Genomic DNA, 25,395 nt, shown 5'->3' on the forward strand with positions numbered 1-25,395 from the left:
CTTAGTAGTTTAAGAAGACAATTGATGAAAGAATTTTTAAGTTGAAGAGACTTGCCATCTTACAGGTCATTACATAAAGATGATCAAGATTTTATTGGAAGGAGAGGGTACTAGAACAGTAACTAGAAAAAGAGTCAGCTGTAGAGAGGGAACGGCCGCACCAAAACAGAGAAGGGAGGGAAACTGAGAGGAAGCATCTGAATGTCTGCAGAGCACTGGAAGGATAGTGGTGTCGCTCAGCTGTGACCTGTCCCTTTACAGATGTTCTGGGCTATATGTGGGGAGAGGATGGGGATGTGACAGTGATGTGTAGGTGTCTGTGTGCTGTAGCACAGAAGGAGGGAGCCCAGGGTTCTGAGGGAATCTGGCCATGAATGGAAGGTGGAATGATGAATATGCTTGGTTTGGACTCTGTTGTGTTGGCCATGGAGACTTTAAATGGATGAATTTTAAGTTGTATTGTAGGTTTGCCTTGATTATATTTTCTTTCCAGAAAGACAGACTAGTGAAGTAGAAAGAGAAGCCAAACAGATAGCAAGGAGATACAGATTCATGCTTGGTATAAAAAACAACAAAACCACCAGATGAGGGGGCATACACCTGTAATACCAGCACTCATAGGCCAAGGCAATGGCACACACCATAATACCAGCACTCATAGGCCAAGGCGAGAGTCTCTTCCATGAGCTTGAGGCTTGCCTGTGCTACATTGTAAGTCTAAGGCCAGGCTGAACTACACAGTCTGAAACCACCTCCCTGAAGAACAACAAACGAGATGAAGCAAAACAAAACAATAGAAACTTAAACAAAGAATAGTGTTAGGAAGGGCAATGCAGTTACTCTCACTGGTTGACTACTCACTGTGGGTGGTAATGAAGAGCAGTTTAGAACTGACTGGCCACTTGAGAAAATAACTGTAAACTGGGCCTGGTGACACACACTTGTTTGAGGGACAAAGCTCAGAAGGTTAAGATTGAAAGTTTGTGACCAGCCTGGGAAACTTACTGAGATCTTACCTCAGAAAACACTGGAGAGGTAGTTCAGCATTCCCCGAGTTCAAGTTACAGTACGAAAACAAAAAACAAAATAAAACAAAACAAAACAAAAGCTTAAATATTGAAGACACCAGCCTTGTCTGTCATATTTATTGCTGTACTCCCATGTCAGGTATAGTTATGGTATGCAGTAGGCAATGATATCTATCTCTATCTATCTCTATCTATCTATCTATCTATCTATCTATCTATCTATCTATCCACATCCCTTGATTGTAGCTACCCATATTATGAGATGAGCTTTAAAATTATACTTATTCAAAATTTTGTTAGACTCCATATAAAGTAAGTTAGGAATTAAATGTACATAAATATGTTTGAACATTTTTTCACCCAGAAATTTTATTTAATCTTACATATTTTTAAAAGTTTCGGGCTGGGGATTTATTTAGCTCAGTGGCATAAGCACCTGCCTTGTAAGCAGGCAGTCATGAGTTCAATCCCCGGTACCGATAAAAAGGAAAAAAACAAAACAAAACAAAAAGTTTCCTCAAAGTATGCTTTTTAAAAGAGAATTTTTACTTTAAAAGATTAATTTCACTAATAGGGAGTATTTATGATACTGGATTGGTGGATTGATCAACCTTTTGAATCAATATTTTACTTTTTGTGGAACCACTTCATAGTTAAGACCCAGTTATGTGAACATATGTCTCCTAAACAGGATATTTTCCTGTTATTACTCAAGTGATTATTACCTGTGGCTTGAATTTTAAAATGGATTTTATAGAGGCCACATGAATGTCGTCAAGTATGTTGATGAATTTCACAGGCAATATGACATACTCCTCTTGTGAATTTAAAGACTTTTCCTTAAACTATAATTCTGTTTCTATTTGATTTTAAAAGTACATCACTATATTAATTCCACATCCTATTTACTGCGTGTAAGTGCTCAGCACTAGCTGTATGCTAGAGATCTTCAAAGTCAGACCGAATTGAAATAGTTTTTGTTCCTGAAGTTTTCAGATGGGCTCTATGCATTTGATAAAATCTATAGCTTTACTAAGAAGTTGATGGATTGCATTTTGGAAATCATCTATACGTCAGTAGTGTTTTATGCAATCATTGTGTGGAGCAGAATTACACTTAAACTACTAGATATGTATAGTCAGATTAGTGATACTAAGCAAAATTCTTCTCTAATTTTACAGTTGACAAAAATGGTGATGTTTGCATTTCTATTCTTCATGAACCTGGTGAGGATAAATATGGTTATGAAAAACCAGAAGAACGCTGGCTCCCTATCCATACTGTGGAAACCATCATGATTAGTGTCATTTCCATGCTGGCCGATCCCAATGGAGATTCACCTGCTAATGTGGATGCTGCGGTAAGGTCACGTGTGTGTGCCCTCACGTGCCACCCTCTTTTCCTGTTCTTCTCCCTTTAATAAAATTCAGCTTGATAGAACAGGGCATGGTTGCCCATGCCTATAATCCCAGCTTTTGGAAGGCTGAGGCAGGATCACCACTAGTCTGAGGCCGATCTGGACTCTGTCTCAAAAAAAATAAAAAAAGAAACCAAAATACAAAAGAACAAAAACCAAAACACCTTATGAAATCAACCCAAAACTTCCATGTGTGACATGTAATGTTGAAATACGCATACATTGTAGAAGGGCCAATTAACATGCACCTCACCGTTTTTTTTTTTGGTGGTGAGGTAACTTGAAATCTTCTTTGGGCAGTTGTTAAGAGCACAGTACCAGGCAGGTGTGGTGGTGCACACCTGTAATCCTAGCATTCAGGAGGAGACTGATGCAGGAGGATCACTGTGAGTGTGAGGCCACCCTGAATTGCATAGTGAAATCCTGTCTTAAAAGACAACAAAAAACCCCACAATACAATATTGGGTGTTTGGTTTTAGTTTTTTGAGACAGGGTCTTGCTATGCAGTTTAGGTTGGCCTTTATAGGTCACAGTGTTCTCTTGCCTCTCCGCTTTCTGAGTGCTGGGATCATAGGTATGTACTACTGTGCCTGGCTCCACAATACATTATCATCAATACAAAATATATAATAGATTTTATTGTAGCTATAATAATGTGATAGGGAATATACAGTGTATCAAAAGAAGTAAATTATGACATCATGAATTTTACTTGTAAATGTTGGGTGGGGATGTGTGGAGTAAAAATGCAAGTTTTTATGCCATAAAGGTACATTTCTGGGGCTGGGGATTTAGCTCTGTGGCATAAGCACCTGTCTGGCAAGCATGAGGTTGTGAATTCGATCCCTGGAATAAAAAAAAAAAAAAATTAAAAAAAGATTAATTAAGGCCAGGTGTGTTGATGCAAGACTGTAATCCCAGACCTTGGGAGGCTGAGGCAGGAGGGATGCTGTGAGTTTGAGGCTAGCCTAGGCTACAAAGTGAGTCCAAAGCTAATGTGAATTACATAGTGAGACCTTGTCTTCCCCCTACTCAAAAATGTATGTTGTTATCAGCTTATGATAGTCTGTTAATAAGTATAAAATGTTTTTGTAAGCTTCATGGAAAATACAAAGCAAAAATTACAGCAGGTGCAGAAAGAATTAAAAAAAAAAAAATACACCAGTTGGAGAAAATCACTTAATCACGAAGACAGGAAAAGAGAAAATTAATGTATGAAAGAGCCAAAAAACAGCAAACAGAACAGCAGTAAGAAGCCCATTCTCCTAGTAGGGTCAAGGGTGGAGCCGGAGAGCTGTGTTCTGGATCCTCCATTCTTGGCTCCACGTAAGGCTGATTGTGCTAGCCTGCTGCCAGCCGTCTCCCAAGTTTGATTCCCCTCTACTGCTCTTCCGGATCGGCTCCTCTGACCCTGGACCCCAGTGCTGCTCCCTCGGTTTGTTTCTGTTTTTGGATTTGCTTTCTGGTTTTGCTAGGTACTTCGTCCTAGATTAATGTCTTAGGCTCTGCAGGAATTGAGTTCAGGTTCCTTTTATGATTCATGAATCATTCTTTATGCTTCATTGATTCTTTTGTATAGTGTTGTGGAAAGTTTTTTACGCAGAGTATATTTTTTACCTTTTGTCATTGCTGATGAGAGGATAGATGCTGTGCTGATTTTTACCATTTTTAGGTAACCTGTTTTTGTTATTCTTCGTTGTTCCTTTAGGCTTTTTCTTTATTAGTCTTCTAGATTCTCAGAACAGAATAGTATGAAGTCTTTAATTTACTTGGTGTCTGAGTTTAAAGATTTTTTAAAAATTACTTTGAGAATTTCTCCATGTTTAATATTGTCTTCTTAAAAAGTTACCCAGATTGAGCCCTCTTGTTGCATCATCATTATAATTTAATATTGAATATATAATTGAATTCAGAAGTTTGCACACCCAATTACCCACTGCCACTGAGCCACATCCCCAGTTCAAAAGTCTGGATTGGAATTTTCATTTTGGCAGTATCGTATTATTTTAGTTAGCTCTCCATCAAGTGCCATTAGCCGGGGACCGAGGTTTTGACAAGTGACCCCTTGGAGAGGACACTTACGATCCAGATCATAACTTAGGTGCTTATGTAATTAATGGTTTTTGATACAGGGTCTTCTATGCAGTCCATGTCGGCTTTGAAGTCACACTGATCGTGCTGCCTCAGCTTCCTATGAGCTGCGGTTACAGGTGTGCAGCACCACACCTGGATGATGTATTTAATTTAATTTTTTTTATATCGGGGATCAAACTTATAACCCATCAAGGTACCTGCCAGGCAGGTACTTATAACACTGAGCTAAATTCCCAGCCATGTATTTAATTTTAAATAGCTTATTTTGAATATTTTAGATTTTAAAACATTTTCAGAATTTTCAAAACTCTGCAGTCTTCTATACAACTGACCACTCATGATTAAAGAATGAATGTCTTGGGAGCAGATTGGAACTTCTTGTTTGGGCGATAGGGGATAAGGTTGTGTGGATGGGAAGCCAGATAATAAACTGAAAGCACGGGCCGGGGGAGAGAGCGTTGTTGGTTTGTGATTCATTCACGGGGTATGCTAGGGCTTGACAAAGTGCGGCCTTGGCAGGGGACCACACCGCCCACCCTTTGTATTTTTTATTTTGAGACAGGCTTTCACTAGGCAGCTATAGCCCAAGCTGGGTTTTGAAGGTGGAATCCTCTAACATGGTTCTTGTCTTGTGCTGGGATTGAGTCTGGAGACTGGCCGAGGCTGTCAGTTAGATGCTGACATAAAAGAGTGGTTTTACTTTGGGTACTGATGTATTACCTAGCATCTTTAACTGTAGTATTAAGATATTTGTGTACAGTTCCCATACATAATTATTTCAGGATTTGTAGGTTTGAGGGGGAAATCCTGAGTACACAGACTTCAGTCTTTATTTTTAGCTCTCCTTGGGCTTTTCTCAACTTGAACCATGTCCAAATGTTAGTTTTTTAGAGTTTTAATAGACCCCTTTCTTCTTCTGTTCTCATTACATTGAGACTTCTGTTGGCTGCTACTTTTTCTTCTGTACTACGAGTATTAACATTCATACATTTGATTTTTGTCCTCTAAAACCTTTCATTACTGGATTGTTTCCTTGTTGTTTTCTTTCATATTGAGGGTTTATACTATGAAAAGAAATTCCAGTGTGATGATTTTAATAGGCTCTCCGGTAAGCAAAGATAAACATACATCCCTTTGCTATATTAAATTCATGGTTCCTGCATTTAAGATGGGCTTAATCATATCTTCCTGGTAACCACACTACACGGGCCAGTGAACTTGGTGTCCAGCCTTTTCTTTGGAAGCATAAATTACTGATCTACTCTCTGACTAGAAGTCACCCGCCCATCTTGTCTCATTTGCCAAGAGAATATGTCGTATGCCTCTATAAATTCCTTTCCACCCACCATCTGCCAGTGATGTCTTTCTTTGCTTCTTTGTATAGTACTATAATTGCTTCCTCTATGATCTCTCTGCTCTTTTAATTATCTATTATGGTATAATTTTTAGGTTACCATTTCTTAAGATGGTCTTTCCTTTGACCAGAATTGCCCTTTGTTTCTGTTTACTTAAAAATAAAGCCAGATTATATATAGCAAACATGTAATTAAAAAACTTTAAAAAAAAGCAGTTGTGTTAATACAAACATACACACACGGGCACACACAAAGCAGCCAGGTGTGATAGCCCATGCCTGCATTACTAATACTCTAGAAGGTAGGATCACAGTTTGAAGTCCTGCCTGGCCAACTTAATGATTTAGTGAACTCATTCTCAAAATTAAAAAAAAAAATAGTTTTAAAGGCCTTAGGTTCAGTCACCAGTTGGAGGAAGGGAGGGTATTTGCAGAAATTGTGAATACCCACAAGTGCTTCAGACATCTGGAAGATGAGGACATTATTGTGAGTAACCACAGTGCTGTTAGGCACAACTTGCTGTAATTCCTAAAGCTATACAAATACCCAGCTTGGGCAGAGGAGGAGCTGGGCCGATCTGGGGTGCCTGCATCGGCACCTCCGTGTGTCTGAAGGACTGTGGATATCTCTGCAAGCAGGGAGGGATCGCAGGTTCCTGAGGCACCACGGCCTGTGGTGAGTGCTCAGCACGCTCTGCCCAAATCTCAGCCTGTTCCGGACCCTCCAGGCTTCCGGGTGCAGTGAAGTGGAGTAGTGGGTTAGAGGCCTCTACATCCGCCTCCCCATCCCGGCTGCACTTGGAGATCTGCTGAGCTTCCAACGGGTGGGTGGGCCCACACTATCCCCGGAGCCCAGCCTGTTTTGCTGCTGCGCCTAGCCATCGGTGTGCAGAGGAGGAGCTGGGCAGATCTGGGGTGCCTGCATCAGCCTCTCCGTGTGTCTGGAGGACTGTGGATATCTCTGCAAGCAGGGAGGGATCACAGATTCCTGAGGCACCGTGGCCTGTGGTGAGTACCCTAACCCAGCTGCGATTGAAGAGCTGTGGAGCTTCCAAGGGGCAGGTGGGCGCACAGTGTCCCCGAGGCCCAGCTTGTCTGGAACTGCGGAGTTCTGAGCAGGCAGAGGAGGGCCACTGGTTCTGCAGGCCCAATGGCTTGGGGTAGTGTGGTGCCAGAGTCTCAGTAGCTGCAAACATAGAAGGGGATTTTCAACAGATCCTGAGGAAGCTTTCAAATAACACTTGAAACACAGAAATATAGGAAAATGACAAAACGAAAGACCAAATTATAACCTCAAACCTCCAGCCCATCTCAAGAAACCCTAGGAGCAATGTATGTAGAAGAAAATATATCCCATCCACCTCAAATATCACACAATAGCTACTGAAATTGACAAGCAACTCCAGGAAGCTTTAAAGAAATTCAAACTCGAAATAATCTCCCAGATAAAAGAAGAAATGATAAAAGAAATGAATATATCTAAAGAAAACACAGATAAAAAATTGGAGGAACTAAACAAAAAGATAGAATCCCTAGACGAGCAATATAAGAAACAAACAGAATACATAATGCAGATGCACAGAGATATACAGGAAATAAAAAACTCCACTGAAAGTTGTAAAAACCGCCTTAATGAAAGTGAAGATAGAATTTCAGACCTTGAAGACAGGATTGCAGCTAGTGAACAGGAAAGGAAAGATCTTTTAAAAATAACAAGGAATCAGGAAACAACAATTCAACAACTGCAAGACGATGCAAAGAAGAATAACAAGAATGATAGGGATTAATGAAAAAGGAGACAACATAAAGGATGTCAAGAGGATATTTACAGAAGTAATAGCTGAAAATTTCCCAAGCATGAGATCAGAAACTGACATCAGGATCAGTGAAGCATACAGAACTCCAAATAGTCATAACCAAAATAAAACTACACCCAGACATATAGTAATCACCATCCCAGAAATCCAACACAAGAATAGATTATTAAAAGCTGTCAGAGAGAAAAGACAGATCACTTATAAAGGAAAACCTATCAGAATCACAGCAGACTTCTCATCACATACAAATATCCAGCTTGCATTCATACTTCTCCATTTCTCTCTCAAAACGTTAAGGCTTTTATTCCCAGTATGGTGCTAACCCAAAGAGTTTCTGATGTGTCCTTGGATGTGACTCTTCACTCTCTCTCTCAGCATTTTCTCTGATCAGACAGTGTAAATAGTAGTTTGGTTTTGGTGCGCCTTGTTTTGAGGGCACAAACTTTGAATCTCTTCCTTTGCTGGGGCAAGGACTCAGTCTTTGGTGTACCTAAATTGCTAATATTCACAGAAACCAAACGCAAGTTGGCATTTTTTGTGAGCTTTTTGTGCTCTCCGCACCCAGGGTAAGATTGATTTTTGTCCTGTTGAGGCTGCTAGCGCTCGTCTGCATGTCTTACAGAGATATTGGCATATCACATATCTGCCCTTCCTCTCACGCTGCTGGTGCTCCCTAACATCTCAGTGTGATGTGTCTCTTTCTTCTGTCTTAGGTTGGATATGCTTTCATGCTGACTTTGCCTTCTGATGGTTCCCAGATGGGAGTTGGTCATCCTTTAGATAATTGGAATGCTTTATTTGTAAATTGTGGCTCTCTTTTGTGTAATACTACATTGTAACTTCTGTGGTCCTTTTCATTTGAAAAGAACTTTCCCACAGAGGTAATTTATGTAGTAGAGATTTTTGCTTGTGTCCCAGCAGAGTGCCTTGCACTTTTTGATGGGGTGTGGTGACTCATAGCCAGAATCCCAGCACCCAGGGATGCAGAGCAGGAGGATCTCTCTGAGTTTGAGACCCATCTGAGCTACGTAGTGAATTCCAGCCTTCCTGAACTCTACATAGTGAGACCCTGTCTCAGAAAACACAAATATTACCCGTCACTTTCCAGCCTTAGCAGCTTGCCATTTAAAGCGCACAAACCACTAAAGGAATGTATTTGAAATTAAGTATTTGGGATTATAAGAAGGTATTTGCATGAAATCATTTGATTCTACCTTTGCATTTACAGAAAGAATGGAGGGAAGACAGAAATGGAGAATTTAAAAGGAAAGTCGCCCGCTGTGTAAGAAAAAGCCAAGAAACTGCTTTTGAGTGACATTTATTCAGCAGCTAGAAATTTCACTTATTTCAGGGTAAGCTCATTTTGAATATCATAACCATTTTCTTTGTCTTTTTGTAGATGCTATTAATTTTTTAAAATCATGTTTTTGAATTGTTGCTTTCTTTGGTTTCTCTTTTTAAGTAGTATTATAGAGCCAGTTTTCTATGGTGACAGATTCTTTGCGCTGTAAAATTTCTGATGATGAAGTTCTTATTTCAGTTTTATTTACCTCACTTTGTGTAAGCTTGTGTCCTGCCTACTGCTGGATACTGATGTTTCTTGCATCTCCTTGTACTGAATAATATTAGGTATGGTAAACGCTAATGTAAATTTTGGCTTTGAAGACATTTTTTTGAAGAAAATTCCATTTCGTATCACACCCCAAGACCATTAAACACTCCCTTTTTTCTCTGCCCCCTTTAGTTAATCTTTCAGTTTCTTGGTCTTTTTATTGACAGGGCAGGTAAAGGAAAGTTTCTCAGCCAGGCATGGGGCACACCCGCAGTTGGGAGACTCAGGCAGGAGGACCATGTGAGGTCTAGGCCTGTGCTGCGTAGCGAGTCCAGGATCCACTTGAGTTACACAGGGAAACCCTGTCTCAGAAAGGAGTTTCTCTGTTATCGTATAATTTAAGTCTAGCGGGAAAGCGCCCATCTAACTTAGAAGAGGACATACTGTACATGAATTGACTGTGTGTTACATAGTCTTTTTAAAATTTGAATATTGAGTTACATAGTCTTTTTAAAATTTGAATATTGAGTTCTGAAACTATAAAACTTACTATCTAAAGAATCTAAATATTTATCACCACTACACCCATTCATCTCTTCTCATTCCTTTCTCACATTCTGAGTTCCTACCATTTATAATTTCTTCCAAGTTTGTATTCCTGTTTGTCTTTTGGTACTGGGACTCAAACTCAGGACCTTGCACTTGTTAGGCAGGTGCTTATGCCATTGAGCTATATCCCTGGCCAAGTTTGTATTCCTAAGCAATGTATTATATATTTTTCAAGTTATATATGTGGAATTACAATAAATATGTTCTTTCATAATTTATTGATTATATCCTTCACATTAACCTGTATTGTTTATGGTTTATCTTTTCACTGTTGTGTAGTATTTCATTAGGAACACTACCTCTCTCATTTATTCTAATTGCTATTTTTTCAGATTTGGGATGAGGGAATTGTTTCTGCTCTGCTGTAATTTTTTTTTCCTTTTTTTTTTTTTTCTTGTAGGACTGAGGACTGAACTCAGGGCCTTCATACTCAGGATCCTTCCCCCTCTTTAAATTTTTCATTTTGAGACAAGTTTTAAGTCACTAAATTGCCCTGGTTACACTAGAATTTATAATTCTTTTGCCTCAGCCTCCCGAGGGTTGCAGGTGTGTTTCGGAACACCTGGTTTTGTTTTTACTGTAGTAGAATGTGACTGTCCTCGTTTCCTGGAGTTTCTGGGATGGCGAACCTTCTAGAACTTTTAGTAATAAACATCTGGCTGCAGTGTGGGTGCCATAGGTTTGCCAGTACTGCTTTAGAGTATATACCTAAAGGCGAGTTGTCATTCTGCGCATCATTTTGACTAAATAAGGCCAACGTCTTTTTTAAAGTTTTGCCTCTAAGCTGGGCTCAGGAGGCTGAGACTGGAGGGTCAGCTCAAGTTCGATGCCAGCCCGGGCTATCTAGTGAGATCCTGTCTTAAAGCAAAACCTAAAATACTCATACACTTTAGAAGTAATAAGAAAACTACTTAGCGAGACCCTGTCTCAAAAAACAAAACAAAATATTTTGCTTCTGTGTAGACCCCAGTGATGCCGCTCGCTCCCTGTCCTCCCCAATTTGATGTCGTCACACATCTACGATGTTACAAATCTGCTTTTGAGAAGCAGTCGGTCATTGTGAACCGGTGTGCAGCACCCAGGTCACCGGCGAAGCTGCACATCGTTTGCTGGGTTCGGCCACTGCGGTTTGCTTTGTGAAGCCTGTTCAGCTTTCTGGGCTGTCTCTGTGAGAGTGTCGGTTTGTGTGCTTGTCGTTTTACTCTGGTATATTTAGATAAACAGAAGTTCTTAATTTTAGTGCAGTTGAATTTGTTAGTCCTTTCCTTTGTGAATTTTACTTTTTCATGTTTTAATTAAAAGTCTGTCTCTTTCTTGCCACCAAAAAGCTGCTGTTTTATATTACTTTCTGAAATATGTGTAATTTTGCCTTCCCTGTCTCTGTTAACCTACTGCAGATGATTTTTGTGCATGATATGGTAAAGGTTGGATTTCACCCCTCTGTCTCTCAAAGTAACTACACCATTTATTGACAAATCTTCCCTTTCATCATTGAAGCACCATGCCAGCCAGTGATATGAAATCACCTCTGTCTTCTGCTCCTTCCCTCTGTGTCCAGGGCCTCCTGTTGCTCAGGCTGACCTTGGCCGCACCGTGTTGTCCATGCTAGCTGTGAACTGTCCGTGAGTCTCCTGCCTCGGGTTCCCTAGTGGTGGAAGTGCAAGAGCATGCCACCACGCCTGCCTAAACCTTTCTCTTTCCAAGGCTGGGATCATCTTGTCCCTGAACTAGCATCACACTGTCTGAATGTTTATCTGTTGTTTTTATGATCAAATGTATCACATGCAAAGGTATAAGCTGGAAGTGAGTTTATAGTCTTATAATACAGCACTTAATCCTGCTGACACTTTATTTCTATTTTCTGTAGAGACTCTTGTACTTTTGGGTCCCCTTAAATGTTGAAAGTATATTTTTTTCCTGCTACCATTCAAATGAGTCCTGTTTTCCTATGTTATTTATATCTCATTTATTTTTATTCCATGTTTGCTAATAATTTTGTGTCTAATACTTCAGTCACAATGAGTCTGTAGTTCTTTTTTTTTTAAGTCTGGTTCTTGTATCTGGTCTTTTCTTTTGACTTTTGTCTGCCATATCATTAGATCGAGTTCTTGCTAACAGATTCTTGCTTTAGTCTCCTTGTACTGAATGTCTTTGATGAATGTCTGCATTTCCATCCAGGATACTCATCTCATATACAATGTCCTTGTCAGTCTTCACAAGTGGAACTCATTGCATGGCTCTTTATAGGTGTTGCATTCTTTTAAAGCCAAGAAAACTCTCAGGGTATATTTCCCACACTAATAAGTGTTTTCACATTAGAAAGGAAGGACCTTGCTGACAATCAGGAAGAAGAGTAAAATAACACTATAGAAGCCTACATCTATCCAAAACTTTCCAGCAGTACATTATGAGTTTTGAGAATAACCAAGAGTTTTGGGTGCGGGGTTTAGCTCAGTGGCACAAGTGCCTGCCTGGTAAATGCAAGATTGTGAGTTTGATCCCTGGTACCAAAAAACAAAACAAAACAAAACAAAAAAAGGTGAAAGAATAACCAAGAGTTTTATTTTGTTTACCTTGATGTCACACAGAAAATGAGTCTAATAGTACTCATGAAGTGTCAGAAACACTGTATCTCGACATACGGAGGCCAAGCCCAGGGCCTTATGTGTGTTAGGCAGGTGTAGCTTCTGAGCCTCATCCCTGTTCCTTTCTGATTAACCGAGAGTTTCCCCAGGTTTCTCAGGCTCTCCTGGCACTTGTGATCTTTCTGCTTCTGGCTCCTAAAGCAGTCAGAATGATAGGCATATACCATACCTACCAGAAACTTTTACCAGATAACTTTTATAACTTTGTAAGGGGTTGTGTGTTATCTGCTTTACTAGTGGTAGAATTGTTCACGTTTAGACATAGCATATACGTACCTTTAAAATCCTACTTTGTCTGTGTAGCAAAGATGAGCCTAAAAGTAGTGTTGAGTCACCCCAGTGTCACTTTATAGAACCCAGTAATAAAGACAAGACAGTATACTGCTAACATGAGGCTAACAATAAAAACTTAGAGTAAAGAAGCAGGCCTGGGAGACAGCACAGTCACAGAGAGAGCCCACCTAACACACGCAGAGTCCCGGCTCACTCTGCCACCATGCATGAGCTCTTCATCTGCTGAGGCCTGCTCCCTTCACTTAGCTCTTGAGAGCACCTCCCACCTAAATTTGCAAATAAATGAGCAAATCTCTTTACAGATGCTTCCTAGGGAATCTGACCTGGGATACTAGCTACTATGTAGCCAGCACACTGAGATGGAAGACTGTCTGCTTTACTTAGTTGTGCTCTTGTGGGAATCCAGAGTGATTTCCACAAATATGGGAGGGGAGGTGTGGCTGCATATTCTGCTTCCTAAGTGGGGTGCTTCCTATTTCACATTTGGAATCACTGATTCTAATAGGGAATCACTTGATCAGTTTCCTACTCAGATCATCGGTTTCTACATATCCAAAAACAAGGCTTTTGAACGTTAGGCTTCCTGATCACCTGTGTTCCAAGAAGAGGAAGAAAGAAGTGAAAGCTTGGGGCTGGGGATTTAGCTCAGTGGCATAAGAGCCTGCCTTGCAAGCAGGCAGTCATGAATGAGTTCGATCCCTGGTACCGATAAAAAAGGAAAAAGACCCTCCCCCCCCAAAAAAAGTGAAAGCTCTACAAATGTGCTAAAGGGCTCACCTTTTTTTGAGGTGGGAGGTTTGAGACAGGGTCTCAGCATATCATTCAGACCAGCTTTAAACTCACTGTTCAGGCCTGGCCAGCCTCAACTTTACAGCGATCCTTATGTTTCAGCCTTCTGTGTGCTACCACACCCAGCCAATTTTTGGCTCATTAATGAAGGAGCTTCTGGAGGTCATTGCAAGGGACCAATGAAACTAACATACCACTAATAAGGTATCACAGAACCGTGAGCCTGCCTCTGTAAAAATCACTGGAAATGCCAAGTATCTTTGACAGTAAAACTGGTATTCATGGAGCCACTGCTCTTTGCCTCTGCTGTAAATACCTTAGAGGGTAGAAAGATGTCTTCAGTATGGAGTAAAAGAGCTTACTAGCCAGGAGTGTAAGACAAAAAATTAAATACATGAAGCAATCACATAACCCAGAATAAGAGTAACAATTAATTGTTATGTTTCCTGTGCTTCAGAAAGTGTATGTGTATATAACCCTTGCAAATACACCCATGTGATATGGGGCATTTTTACATACCGAAAAATACCAAAGTAACATCACTTCTAAAGAGTAGGTTTGTGTCTGAGAATTTATTTAACTCCAAATGAATCTGTTTTATTATCACCAGAGGAACTGTTGGAAGCAAATAGTCCTTAGAAGTGAGCACAGGCAAGGCATGGTGGCATAGCCTGAAATCCCAGCACTTGAGAGCCAGGAGGATCACCATGAGTTTGAGGCCAGCTTGGGCTACATAGTGAACTCAAGACCAGCCTAAACTATGCAGTGAGACCCCAGAAGTGAGCTCAGTAGGAAGAGCGCCCTGATAACTTTTATGGCCCTTTGGCATAGCTGTTCCACCTGTGTTTTGTGATCACTGGGACTCATAAGATCCTGCTCCGAATCACTCCCTTCTGTATCAGAACAGGCAGACCATGTATTTTGGGGGTATTGAGGCAAAACAAGCATGAGGTGGTTTTGTCTCAATATTCAGACAAGGTCAGAGAACTTCTTCTTCCTCAGTGTCAGGCACTGTAGACCTAACCCTGCACTGGCCAGCAGAGATACAAAACATCCATGATTTGAAGGCAGATTTATGTCGCCAGGCACTGATCTCTGGTGGCCTAGGGCTCATAGGGTTAAGATAAGCAGGCAGGAAGCAGAGGCAGCGTGGCTGGTCAGCTGGGGATTGGGGTATCCAGTGTGCATCCCAGCGGGCAGCTGTGTATCCCAATGGGTAGCCGGCTCTAGAAGACAGGAGCAAGCAGAACTGGAGCAGGAACCAAGAAGTTGAAGGATCCTGGGAGGGAGGCGGTGGGTTTTCTGTTACAACACTCATATTGTCTTTTCCTAAATGGTGTATTTACTTGTGCAACAGATGAACCGTGCCTAAAATACAATAGGCTGTAGGCATTTTTAACGACAGAACACTGTCCTGAGCTTGGGTGTCAGCTGAATTGGTTGCTAAATAAGGGATTGTACATGGTATGTACATTACAGTATTCAGAGCAAAGAAATAAAAAGGAACTCCAGCCGGGGGACTTTGCTTTAATTTCATAGCTTGCATGAGGTACCGTAATGCACGGCAGAACAAAACTACAGTACTGTACAATACACTTAGCAAAAATTATATGGACAAGGGGTTCTATAACAAAAAAAGACTGAGTCTGTATAAACAATATGTACAGAACTGTGTATATTAAAAAATAAAAAAGGACAGGTCGTAAGTCCAAACAGTGAACCTTGATTGTAACTCTGAGCAGTCGTTAAATGAGAAACATCTGTAAATTGTAAGCTGGGTAAAATGCGTACCTTCAGTCTCTAGTATTCTGGGACGCTGAAGCAGGAGGATTTCAAGTTGAGACCAACCCAGGGAACTTGGTGACACCTTGTCTCAAAATAAAAGAAAGGACTGGGGATATAGTACATTACTTAGGCCTGTATTCATTCCCCAGTGCCACACGCACAAATTTAAAAAGTGATTGATACAATGGAATATTATCCAGCTGTTCAAATACATAATACAGATTCAAATAGACAATCATATAGTTAAATGTCAGAAATACTGTCATATGGAGAACAATCCCCAAGCCAGATGTGGTGGCACATTAATTCCAGCTACCAGGAGGCCAAGACAGGAGCTTTGCAAATTTGGGGACAGCCTGGGTACATAGTAAGACCCTGTTAATGTTTTTTAAAACAGGAATAATGAAGACAGTGCTTAATTTCAGTCAGTACATAAGTGCTTCAGTTTCCACATTTATCTTCCCTGTCAAGCTTGCCTTTTCCAAACTTGAGTTCTATTCTCTGGAATACATTTTTTTTTTTTTTGTCTTTTTCCTTTTTATCGGTACCAGGGATCGAACTCACGACTGCCTGCCTGCAAGGCAGGTGCTTATGCCGCTGAGCTAAATTCCCAGCAGCCGCTAGTCATATTCTTCTCCCTTTTTTTTTCCTTTTGTCTTTTTCGTTTTTATCGGTACCAGGGATTGAACTCACGACCGCCTGCTTGCAAGGCAGGTGCTTATGCTGCTGAGCTAAATCCCCAGCCCCCTGGAATAAATTCATTGAAAAAAAAGGAAGATAGACTTTCTTTCAATATTGGATAAATTAATGCTATTTGTAGATGGATCCTTGCTATTACAAAGTTAGGTCACCTGATTTTGGCTTTTAGGCTACTCTTAGCAGTGTCAGTCCTCTGGGATAATTTTTCTTTAAAACTTGACTTGGAAACAGTATGTAAATGAATTTTTGTGGTCTGGAAAATTTTCATCTCTTATTTTACAGGGAAATGATTACGCTGAATGTCCAAACTGTACTCCCAGTTCTTTTTTAGCTGTGGAAGATTTTTGGTGAGGAACTAATTTGGGTGTAGCATGATCTCTGGGAAAATGTCAAGGAATATTATCTAAAAGTTACAACCCCAAGCTAGATGTGCATTATACATACCTACAATCTCAGCACTCTGGGAGGCTGAGGCAGGAGGATTGCAAATCTGAGTTCAGCCTAGTCAGTTTGGTGACACAGTGAGTTCATTTTCCTATCTGAAAATGAAAAAGGGCTAGGGAATGGAGTGTAGCTCAGTGAAGGTCCTGTGTTCAGCTCCCAGTACTGCCCTTCCCCACCAAGGCTGCAATTTCTATATCATCATACTTTTTCTAATAAAAAGCATTTTTAGTAAGTGACATGTAAGTGCATACATGTATTTGTATACAAACTGTAGGGACTGGTTTCTGGGAAAGATAATTTATTCATATTTGGGGCACTTCGTGCTTTGCTAGGGCCTTTTCACATTGGTTGTTACAATCATTTTCAAAGCAAATTTTACGGTAGTCATGATGGCCCACCGCAGGAAGTACTCTAATCCGCAGAAACAGGCACATGCAGGGCCACACACTGCCTCAAAACTTCCTTCCTTCCCTCCTTCCCTCCCTTCTTCCCTTCCTACCTCCCTCCCTCCCCAGCAGATGTTTGGGTGATGATGAGGTAATTAACACTGCGCTAGAGGATACACATCTTGTATGAGTTAAAGTTTGCTGGAACTCACTTAAGTTTTGCTTCTCCATCAGGAGAGTAAAATAAGTCACCTAAATTCCCAGTCAGTCATCTTCTGTTTGATTTTGCTCAAAATTGTGCTTGGCAGCAGAGGTTTCTGAGTTCCAGGAAATATGGGGTCTACAAATGTGATGGGAACAGGGACTGTGTTCCGTCCCTGTCTCCATATTCAGAATGCACCTTCATGTACTAACCACTGACAGACCAGGCATTAAGGTGGGATTGTAAAACCTGAGAGGCTTTGTGTCTATTAGCTGTACAAGCCGGTCTTGCTTTTCTGTGTGAAGAGGGGAATTCCTCCATACGTGATTGTAGGCACTTAATGCTGAGAATACAGCACTTGACAGGATGGTGGTAGCTTTTATATAGCGTGTTCCTGACTTCCAATCTTAAGATAGGGACTAGCAGATAAGAACCAAAAGTGTTATCAGGATAGAATCCTTTGTGGGTTTGAATTGACAGTGAACTAGAATTTAGAACTTGAGAACTATATGATGCTAAATTGTTTTTTCTGTAGAACTTCAACGTGTTTTTGTTGTTGTTTTTCACAGGGTTCCGCTCTGCAGTTCCGGCCGGCCTTGAACTCAAGGCAGTCCTCCTACCTCGAGCTCCTGATGCTGGCATTACAGGCAGGCTACCATGCCCAGCTTTCCTTTTGCAAATATTTCTGAATTTCCAAATCAATTGACTATTACAAATCCTACTGTTTGGGATTATACATGTGTTGTAATCTGCAAAATATTTGGAATATTGAAAAATCTATACATATCGTTGCTATCTGCATTGTTCAGTGTGGCATCAACTCCATGTGACTGCTGGACATTAGAAGTGGGGGGAGTCTGATGAATTTGATTTTATTTAATTAATACTGATTTAAATTTAAATTTAGCTGTATATGGTTAGTGGCTTCTATAATAGGCAAACACAAAAGTACTCTTAAAATAAAATTACGAATTTGTTGCCAGGCCAGGTATGGTGGCACACACCTGTAACCCCAATACTTGGGAGGCTGAGGCAGGAGGATCTCTTAGAATTCGAGGCCAGTCTGAACTGCATAGTGAAACCATTTCAAAAAGACAAAAAAAAAAAAAAAAAAAATTTGTTGGCAAAGAAATAGAACATGTTATGAATTCGGATCACTTCTTTTGTAACTTGCAAATCCATCACATAATGCTGTTCATTTTGTTTCAGGTCTCCCATTGAGAAACACGGCACTGTTTTCCTGCACTCTACCCACCTGTGGCTGGACTTCTGTTGGAACGAGTTGGCAGACACTGGCTGGAACTGGGCTGCAATAAAGCACGCCAGTCGTCAGTGCTGACAGGAGCCTAACAAGTGCCAGCTTTTCAGATGGTGATGCGTTGGGTCCTAATGAACTGTCTTAGCCTTCAGGAAGGATGTAAAGACCTGTACATAGCACAACATGGTCCGAATAATATATATGCCGTTCATGGACATCCACACACACACCTTGTACCAAATAATGCTTTCTGTAGTAGAATAAGAATCGTGTACATTCTGAAAGATTTTAGCAGGTTTTCTTTCCTTACTCATTGTTTCTTTCAGTTTTAAGACTTCTTAAAGCATGTCAGATGAAAAGCAATTAGGATTAAAAGTTTCCATTTAATTTCCTTTAAACCATGGAGGCTTCATGAAACTCCTTTCACTTTCCCATCCTAGACTTTTTCTGTCTTCTTTGTTTTGACACACTCCTTTTTGCTTTTGTCTCTTCTCTGTGCCAGAAAGTTCTCAGATCATTTAATCGAATACTGAGGTAGTTAGTAAGCAGTTACTTGATTTTTATTGATGACCGCAGAGGAGTGGTCATCACTAGGTGCTTTGTCCTTTTGTATTCTAGTTGCACCCTTGGATTGGATTAGCAATAACATTTCCTGGCTGTTGAGAGCTCTTGAACCCAGTCATTATCCCCAAACTAAACTTACTGAAATTGACCCCAAACAATACAAACTCTGTTAGGTTTTACTTTTGCCTTCAGTTGCCCAGTGTTAAGGGTGGATCAGTAAAGCATGCAGAGCTGCTGGCTTTCTCCTTCTGGGTTTGCTGTTAAAATACTATTTGGCCTCACACTTTTCTTAGTCCTTTATGTTTCTTTGTCTCTCTTCTATACTGCAGATTTTTGCTCACCTATTGTACAAAGAAATTGCGATGTATATTTTCATGTAATTTGATTTTGGAATTCTGTCACCTTATGTAGTGAGTTCTTCCAAAATACAATTTTTTTCCAATAATTGTCAAGTTGTTGTTGGCTTTTATTGTATTGAATGAAGGTTATAGTACTGAATGCCAGAGAAGTGCAGTTTAGAAAATCTCAGGTTGATTCCTTATGCAAACAAACTTAATACTTGAAAATCACATGGCCATGGTATTATGTGAATTGGGTTTTATCTAGATTCTTAACATGAATCTAAAAAGCATTGCAGGAGTAAATGCTTTGCTGTTTGATACACAGATTCTGTCACTGATGTAGCACACTTGGATTTGATTAATGTTTGACATAAGTATATTTCATATCATACAGTTTTTTAAAACAAGTTTAGCAACTGATAAAATGAGAATTGCAGTGTTAGAGTTAGGCCTAGCCTTTCCTCTTTTTGTTACGAGGTTAAGTGGGAAGTAGTGTTTGGCAAATGAGGGGTAGAACTTGAGACAGTTCCAGACAGGGCATGGTGTTTGATTGTGAGAGTCATTGCATCTCTGCTCTGAGAGAGTTTGGTGGCAATGCTTTGGCAGAAAAGCGAAAGGGTTCCTGCCAGCAGTCCAGACCTCTACCAAATTTGTGTGTCCTTTTTAAAGCAGAAGTAAAATGATAAAGGGTGTCGACAGTAGAGATGGAGGTTTTTTCCCCTAAACACCAGTCAGTTTTTCACTCTGAAGCATTGTAAAAACCCATAACATTTTTTTAAAAACATATAAATGTGTAGTGACTGTGAAAATTGAGTTGATTCACTGGAGCCCGATTTTCTTTGATCACTTGGTGACTATTTTTTTTAAGAGGCTGTAAAATTTACTGCCCCAAAGTGCTAGCACTGCACTCCTACAAGGGACTTGAAATGTAGTCCTTTTTACTCGGATCATAAATTGTCCACAGTGGTATCTTGCTTGTGGCAAGATGGAGTTAGAATTTTCCTTTTCTAATTGCTGTGATCCTGCTAACAACCTATTGACTTAAAATCTGGGATTTGACTCCTCAACAAGTAGCTAATGACCCAGTACCTCAGGGATAACTATTTCTGAACTGTAAGTGCCACTACAGTTATTCTGGTAGAACCATGTGGGTATTGAGGGCTAGATCTAGGGGAGTGGAAGAGCCAGAAGTGAATGCCTCTCTCACACTGTTTCCACCCGGTGCCCCGACCGTGCTACAAACACACAGGCCTCAGCAGAAGTTAGGACTCTTTTCCTCTGTCAGAGATGTCATCTGTGCCTTTCCCAGTGTTCATCTGACAATGTGAATTGAAATGCCTCTCTGTTATTAACTCACACTTGGGTGACACTGAACCAGGTGGTTTTTGACCCACCACTGCCTCATCGTTAGAATGTGAGGTAATTTTTCTCTGCTTTAGGAAAAGGAGTTTTCCTTCCTAACCTTGTGCCAATCATCAGCGTCTACATAGTCCTTTGGGTTATAGAACTGTCAGCTGTTTTCTAAATTCCAAGTTCTTGTAGAGGCTTAGGGAATTCAGTCTGTGTTCATAAAGGATGATCTCTCAGTGGCTTTCTGAGTGCCTCTTTTGAGTTTAATCCATATGAATTTGATTTCCTTGTCATTGTAAACCTTGTAAGTTCATGAGGTTATCCCACTGGTTCTGTGATCACTTGGGGTGTCATGGTTATCTTTAATGGCCTTTATTCCCAGTTGTGAAATTTCATATGCTTGCTCTTCTCTACAGATCTGCCCTCTTTGGGTGGTGGTGCCTGTGTATTTTGCCCGTCTGGTCTCCAGTTGGTGGAATTACCTTTTTTGTACTGCCACTTCTCAGCATCTTTGAAAATTTGACATAATATTGCTTCATTCCAGTTTTCTTTTTTTTTCTTTTCTTTTTTTTAAGTTCTGTAATTTGTTGATTGTATTTAACTATGTGAGTTTTGTTGTGATGTTTACTGTATTGTAAAGCACCTCAATCATGTGATGGGTGCTCTATAAATCAATAAATGATGACTTAGAGGCTGTATCATGAGCTATTTTGGTTTTAGGATGCAGGTCGCAAAAGCAAATTATGGGATTCTTTCTATATAAACAATATCTAATACGAAAGGGGGTATAGGGGAATCTTGATAAAGAATTTTTCAGACTTAAAGAATGTGAAGGCAGAGTGTTAACCTGACTTTCAACCTCATATAATGCTCTTTTAATTCCCTGTGATACACCACCAACCACCATCTTTTGTTAGTTTCTGTGAATAGTGATTTAGAAACTTAAAATGAGCACATGATAGAACATTATGGGGACTCTGTCTTTGCTTAAGCTGGCTCCACCTTAAAAGATAAATTAACCAGGGAAGAACTCAGACTCAGATGTGACCTGGAAGAGACTGAGCAGAAGTTCCATCTTAATTCCTTCCCCATGGGGAAATTTGCCGAAACACAGACCTATCCAGAGTTTCTTGTGGCAAAAGATACAAGACTGAGTGCTTTTTTTCTAGTAAACATAGTAGTACCTAGCTTTTTATCCTGAGTCCTTCTAGCTTGTGTTAGTCTAGCGTTTGGCTGACTTGCTATGTTTGATAATGTTGTTTGTGTTTATATGTAGCACAGTACTTTGCCACTGGACTTAGTCTCTTCTTTACCAATAGAAAACCTGGAGCTAGACTTGTTAGATACAGCTGAATTAGAAACAAAATCTTCTCTAAGAGCAGTTTTGAGACACCTGGGATCATCACAAGAGCTGCATTTTCCTGATTAATTATTCTGTATTTGAAATAAGATGGTGGGATGGTCTAAGCTGTGGTGGCGAACCTATGGCATGCACGTTGCAGCCAGCTGTTCATTACCCTTGAAAGCTCTAAAAGGTTCCTGGATTTTCAATGTCAGCTTCACACACAGACACCTATTTGAGGTACAGAACAAGAAAACTGTTCTCCATGCTTCAAGTGCAAGAGGATAGGTTGTTCATTCTAAACCTCAGGTACTAGGCTTCCAGGAAGGGTCAGTTGATTCCACCTCCCAACCCTTTCAAAAAGATAGGGCAATAACTAGCTGACCAGATTTGAACGTTAGGTTTTCCAGAGGCCTACAAATTCCAGCAGGTTTCAGTTTGTAGAGTAACTTACTTCCCTGCTGTAGCATGGTCAGTTTCAGATTCTTGTAATCAGGCTGCTAAGGTAGGGTCAGACCTTGTGGCTTGTGATGTGGCATTCTACACTGAGTGTTAGTGAAATGGTGATAAAATTTTGAATCCTGTTCACATAGGTGAAATAAACCTAAGGAGTTGTTACAAAAGGCAGCTCATCTTAGACATCCTCCCTCCCCTTCTCAGTATCCATTAGACTTGGCCACAGCCTCAACATACTGCCCATTAGAGTGTTCATCTTCCCCCTCACTACGGTGACCACTGCCTCACAGTCTTCCCTTGTGCTCTAGGTTTTTTAAATAGAGTTTTAGTGCATATAAATATTGCTCTTGTTCTGTTGCTGAGACAGGTCTTGCTGTAGTGCAGCCTGGCCTTGAACTCAACTGTTTCTCCTGCCTCAGCCTGCCAAGTGGTAGAATTACAGGTGTGTGCCACCACGCCCTATATGCTCTAGAATTTTGTTTCCCACCTGCTTTATTCTCTTGAGATAACCTCACACTAAGTTTCTCTTTAATCTGTGCCCAATTTGAACTGGGTATAACATAAGCTATTTTCCAGTGCTGAAATTTTTCAAAATGTTTCCATTATTTCAGGCATAGTATGGTGGGTGTTGTAGTTTGCTGGGTACTACAGATGCTTTATTTTAAAGGTTTTAATAAAGTCTGTAATTCAGGAGTTTCAGGCTAGTATAAACCTTTCAATAAACCATTTCTTAAAAGAGTGCTTTCTTCTTTCTGCTAAGAAGGATCCTTGAAGGTAGGTTGTGATGAAGAGGTATTTAAATCCCTGGCTTGCTTAAATCCCATCTGGTGAGTTCCAGTTTTATCGCAGGCCTCTAGTTCAAGCACACTCTAAAAAGACACATTTGTTTATCCCTGCCTGTATGCTTCTTATCAGCTCTCCGAGTGGGTTGGGTTTTTGCCCAATTTCTCAGAAAAGTAATGGGGGTTCTGAGATGCAGCAGAAAGCTTGCAGGGACATCATCATCAGTCAGTCATTAGTTGCAGAGCCAGCTTTGTAGCTAACTGCCAGAACAGCCCAACTTTTCACCTAATTAAACAATGGGAGCACCTGCTATCCCGCAAACCCCAACCAGCAGCAGTGAACCTGTGGGACTTTGAGTCAGCCTCTAGTTGGAGTACGTGTGCCACTGGTTCACCACCACTGCCTGGGCTGAGGCTAGTGAGAAGTCGGATGCAAAATGGATTATCAGCTTCAATGGCACTTGCCAACTACTCAGGTCATTTTTACATTATAACCCTGAAATAGTTTGGGGTGCCCTAAACATAAATACACCTGCTTGTGAACAGAGGAGGCAGGCCTGCCTGGCCACTCTGCAGGCTTCCTGTAAACCATTCTCAGCAAAAGAGAAAACTTGAGTATGTCAGTGCCGTCCGTTGAGCCTGGGAAGTGCCTCCTTGCCCTTCGTGTGATGGTGCAGCTTCTCTAAACACATCCCTGTCCAGACTTTCAAAACATGTTCAGCCTTGTGACACAACTGGAATGATGATTTCTGAGCACACGATTGTTTTTTACATACTCAGTGTCCTCTGTCCTTCCATCTAGGTATCTACTAGCAAGAATCCCCTCTTCAAAGTTTAGCCACTGATCTGTTTCCACAGTCAAAACAATTCCTTTGTCATGTCATGTCACTAGTCTGTTAAATCTCAGCAGCACCTACAACTTCCCCAACACTAAACACTTCCCTCTTCAGTTCTTGTACCCTCATCCTCTTTTCAGATCTTTGCAGCATCTGTCTGTGGAAGCATTCTTGATTCTTCTTTAAGAGGGAAAAAAAAGGAAGGACAAATTTAAAACTTTTATAGTGGTAAGGATCAAAGCCAGAGCCAAACCAACACTTAAGTGAGAGCTTTTTTTTTTTTTTGAAAGGTCTTACACTATTTAGCTATATTACTCAGTAATCCTCCATTTTACTGTTTTCTGACAATTACCTTCACACTCACAGTATTTTGATACCTGAGTTACAGTTTTCCTATCTTTAAATTCCAACATCCAGTTTTCTTGCCTTTTCATTTCCACTCCATGACCTTGCTGTGGGCTTTGTCATCTGATGCCATTTTAACTTGTGAACTCCAGTTTGCCACTTTGACCACTGAGCTCTCACAACTTTATTTGTACTGCACCAGTTTTTAGTTATTACAGTTGCCCTGCAGTTTTCATGACCCCTATATCAGCCCCTAGCCACTATTCATGATCACTTAAATTGTAGTCTCATAATCTCTGCTTCCCTCCCCTCTCTTTCTGTGTATCACTGTATACGTAATTTTTAAAATTGCCAATAAAATCCGAAGCTCTGGACATACGCTGTCATTCAGATTTGTGCTTTTGCAGTCCTGGTGGCTGGATTCTAGAAAAAGTAACCCATCCACAAATACGTGAGAAGATGGAAAACCATGCCTTTCAATCTCAGCGTCATCTTCCAAATTTTCTTCCTTTCCCTTTGGTCTTCCTGCCCAAGAACTTCACACACAAAATTTACGTCATCACACCGTATTCCTGAGAGATCCTTCTCCCTACACATCTATTTACTTGTACGTCCTTGTGTCCCAACGTTTTAGGAGAATAAAAGAGGTGACCTGCCTGTAGTCTAACTTTAGTGCCTTTCTCCTGAGTTTTGTATCGCATGCTGAACATCTCACATACCCAGGGACATGAAACTATAATCCACTTCCTCTCCATTGGCTCCCTGCTCCCAACTCTCACAACCTTACAAACCAACCTAGAGACCAACTAAACCCTTCTAGGCACGCTTCTCCAAACAGTAACATGCATCCTTCGTGTCCTGCCCAGGGAGTGAAGTAAGACAGACCCCAGGCAGCGCTTGCTAAGGCGCAGCCTGGGAAGCACCTTATCGGGCGGAGCCCAGCTCCACCTCCATTCAGTCCTCTGCTATAGCCCTCGACCCCTCCCTCTGCCGCACCTCCCACGAT

At 40.7% G+C, this 25,395-nt stretch overlaps 1 protein-coding gene across 2 annotated transcripts in view; it reads left to right on the top strand.

Annotated features, from left to right (window-relative positions):
• Ube2g1 (ubiquitin conjugating enzyme E2 G1) overlaps positions 1-21,326 on the top strand; it is an 83,275-nt gene extending 61,949 nt beyond the window's left edge. For both annotated transcript variants that reach the window (XM_063251012.1, XM_063251011.1), the window contains exons 4-6: positions 2,210-2,388; positions 8,939-9,062; positions 18,325-21,326. In XM_063251012.1, the coding sequence (XP_063107082.1) occupies positions 2,210-2,388; positions 8,939-9,025 (266 nt within the window). In that variant the 3' untranslated portion in view covers positions 9,026-9,062; positions 18,325-21,326. The remainder of the gene's footprint in view (positions 1-2,209; positions 2,389-8,938; positions 9,063-18,324) is intronic.
• The last annotated feature ends 4,069 nt before the right edge of the window (positions 21,327-25,395 follow it).

Source organism: Cavia porcellus, unplaced genomic scaffold, assembly GCF_034190915.1.
Source record: "Cavia porcellus strain 051 isolate PalLab524CR breed Dunkin Hartley unplaced genomic scaffold, mCavPor4.1 scaffold_6, whole genome shotgun sequence".
Classification (NCBI taxonomy): domain Eukaryota; kingdom Metazoa; phylum Chordata; class Mammalia; order Rodentia; family Caviidae; genus Cavia; species Cavia porcellus.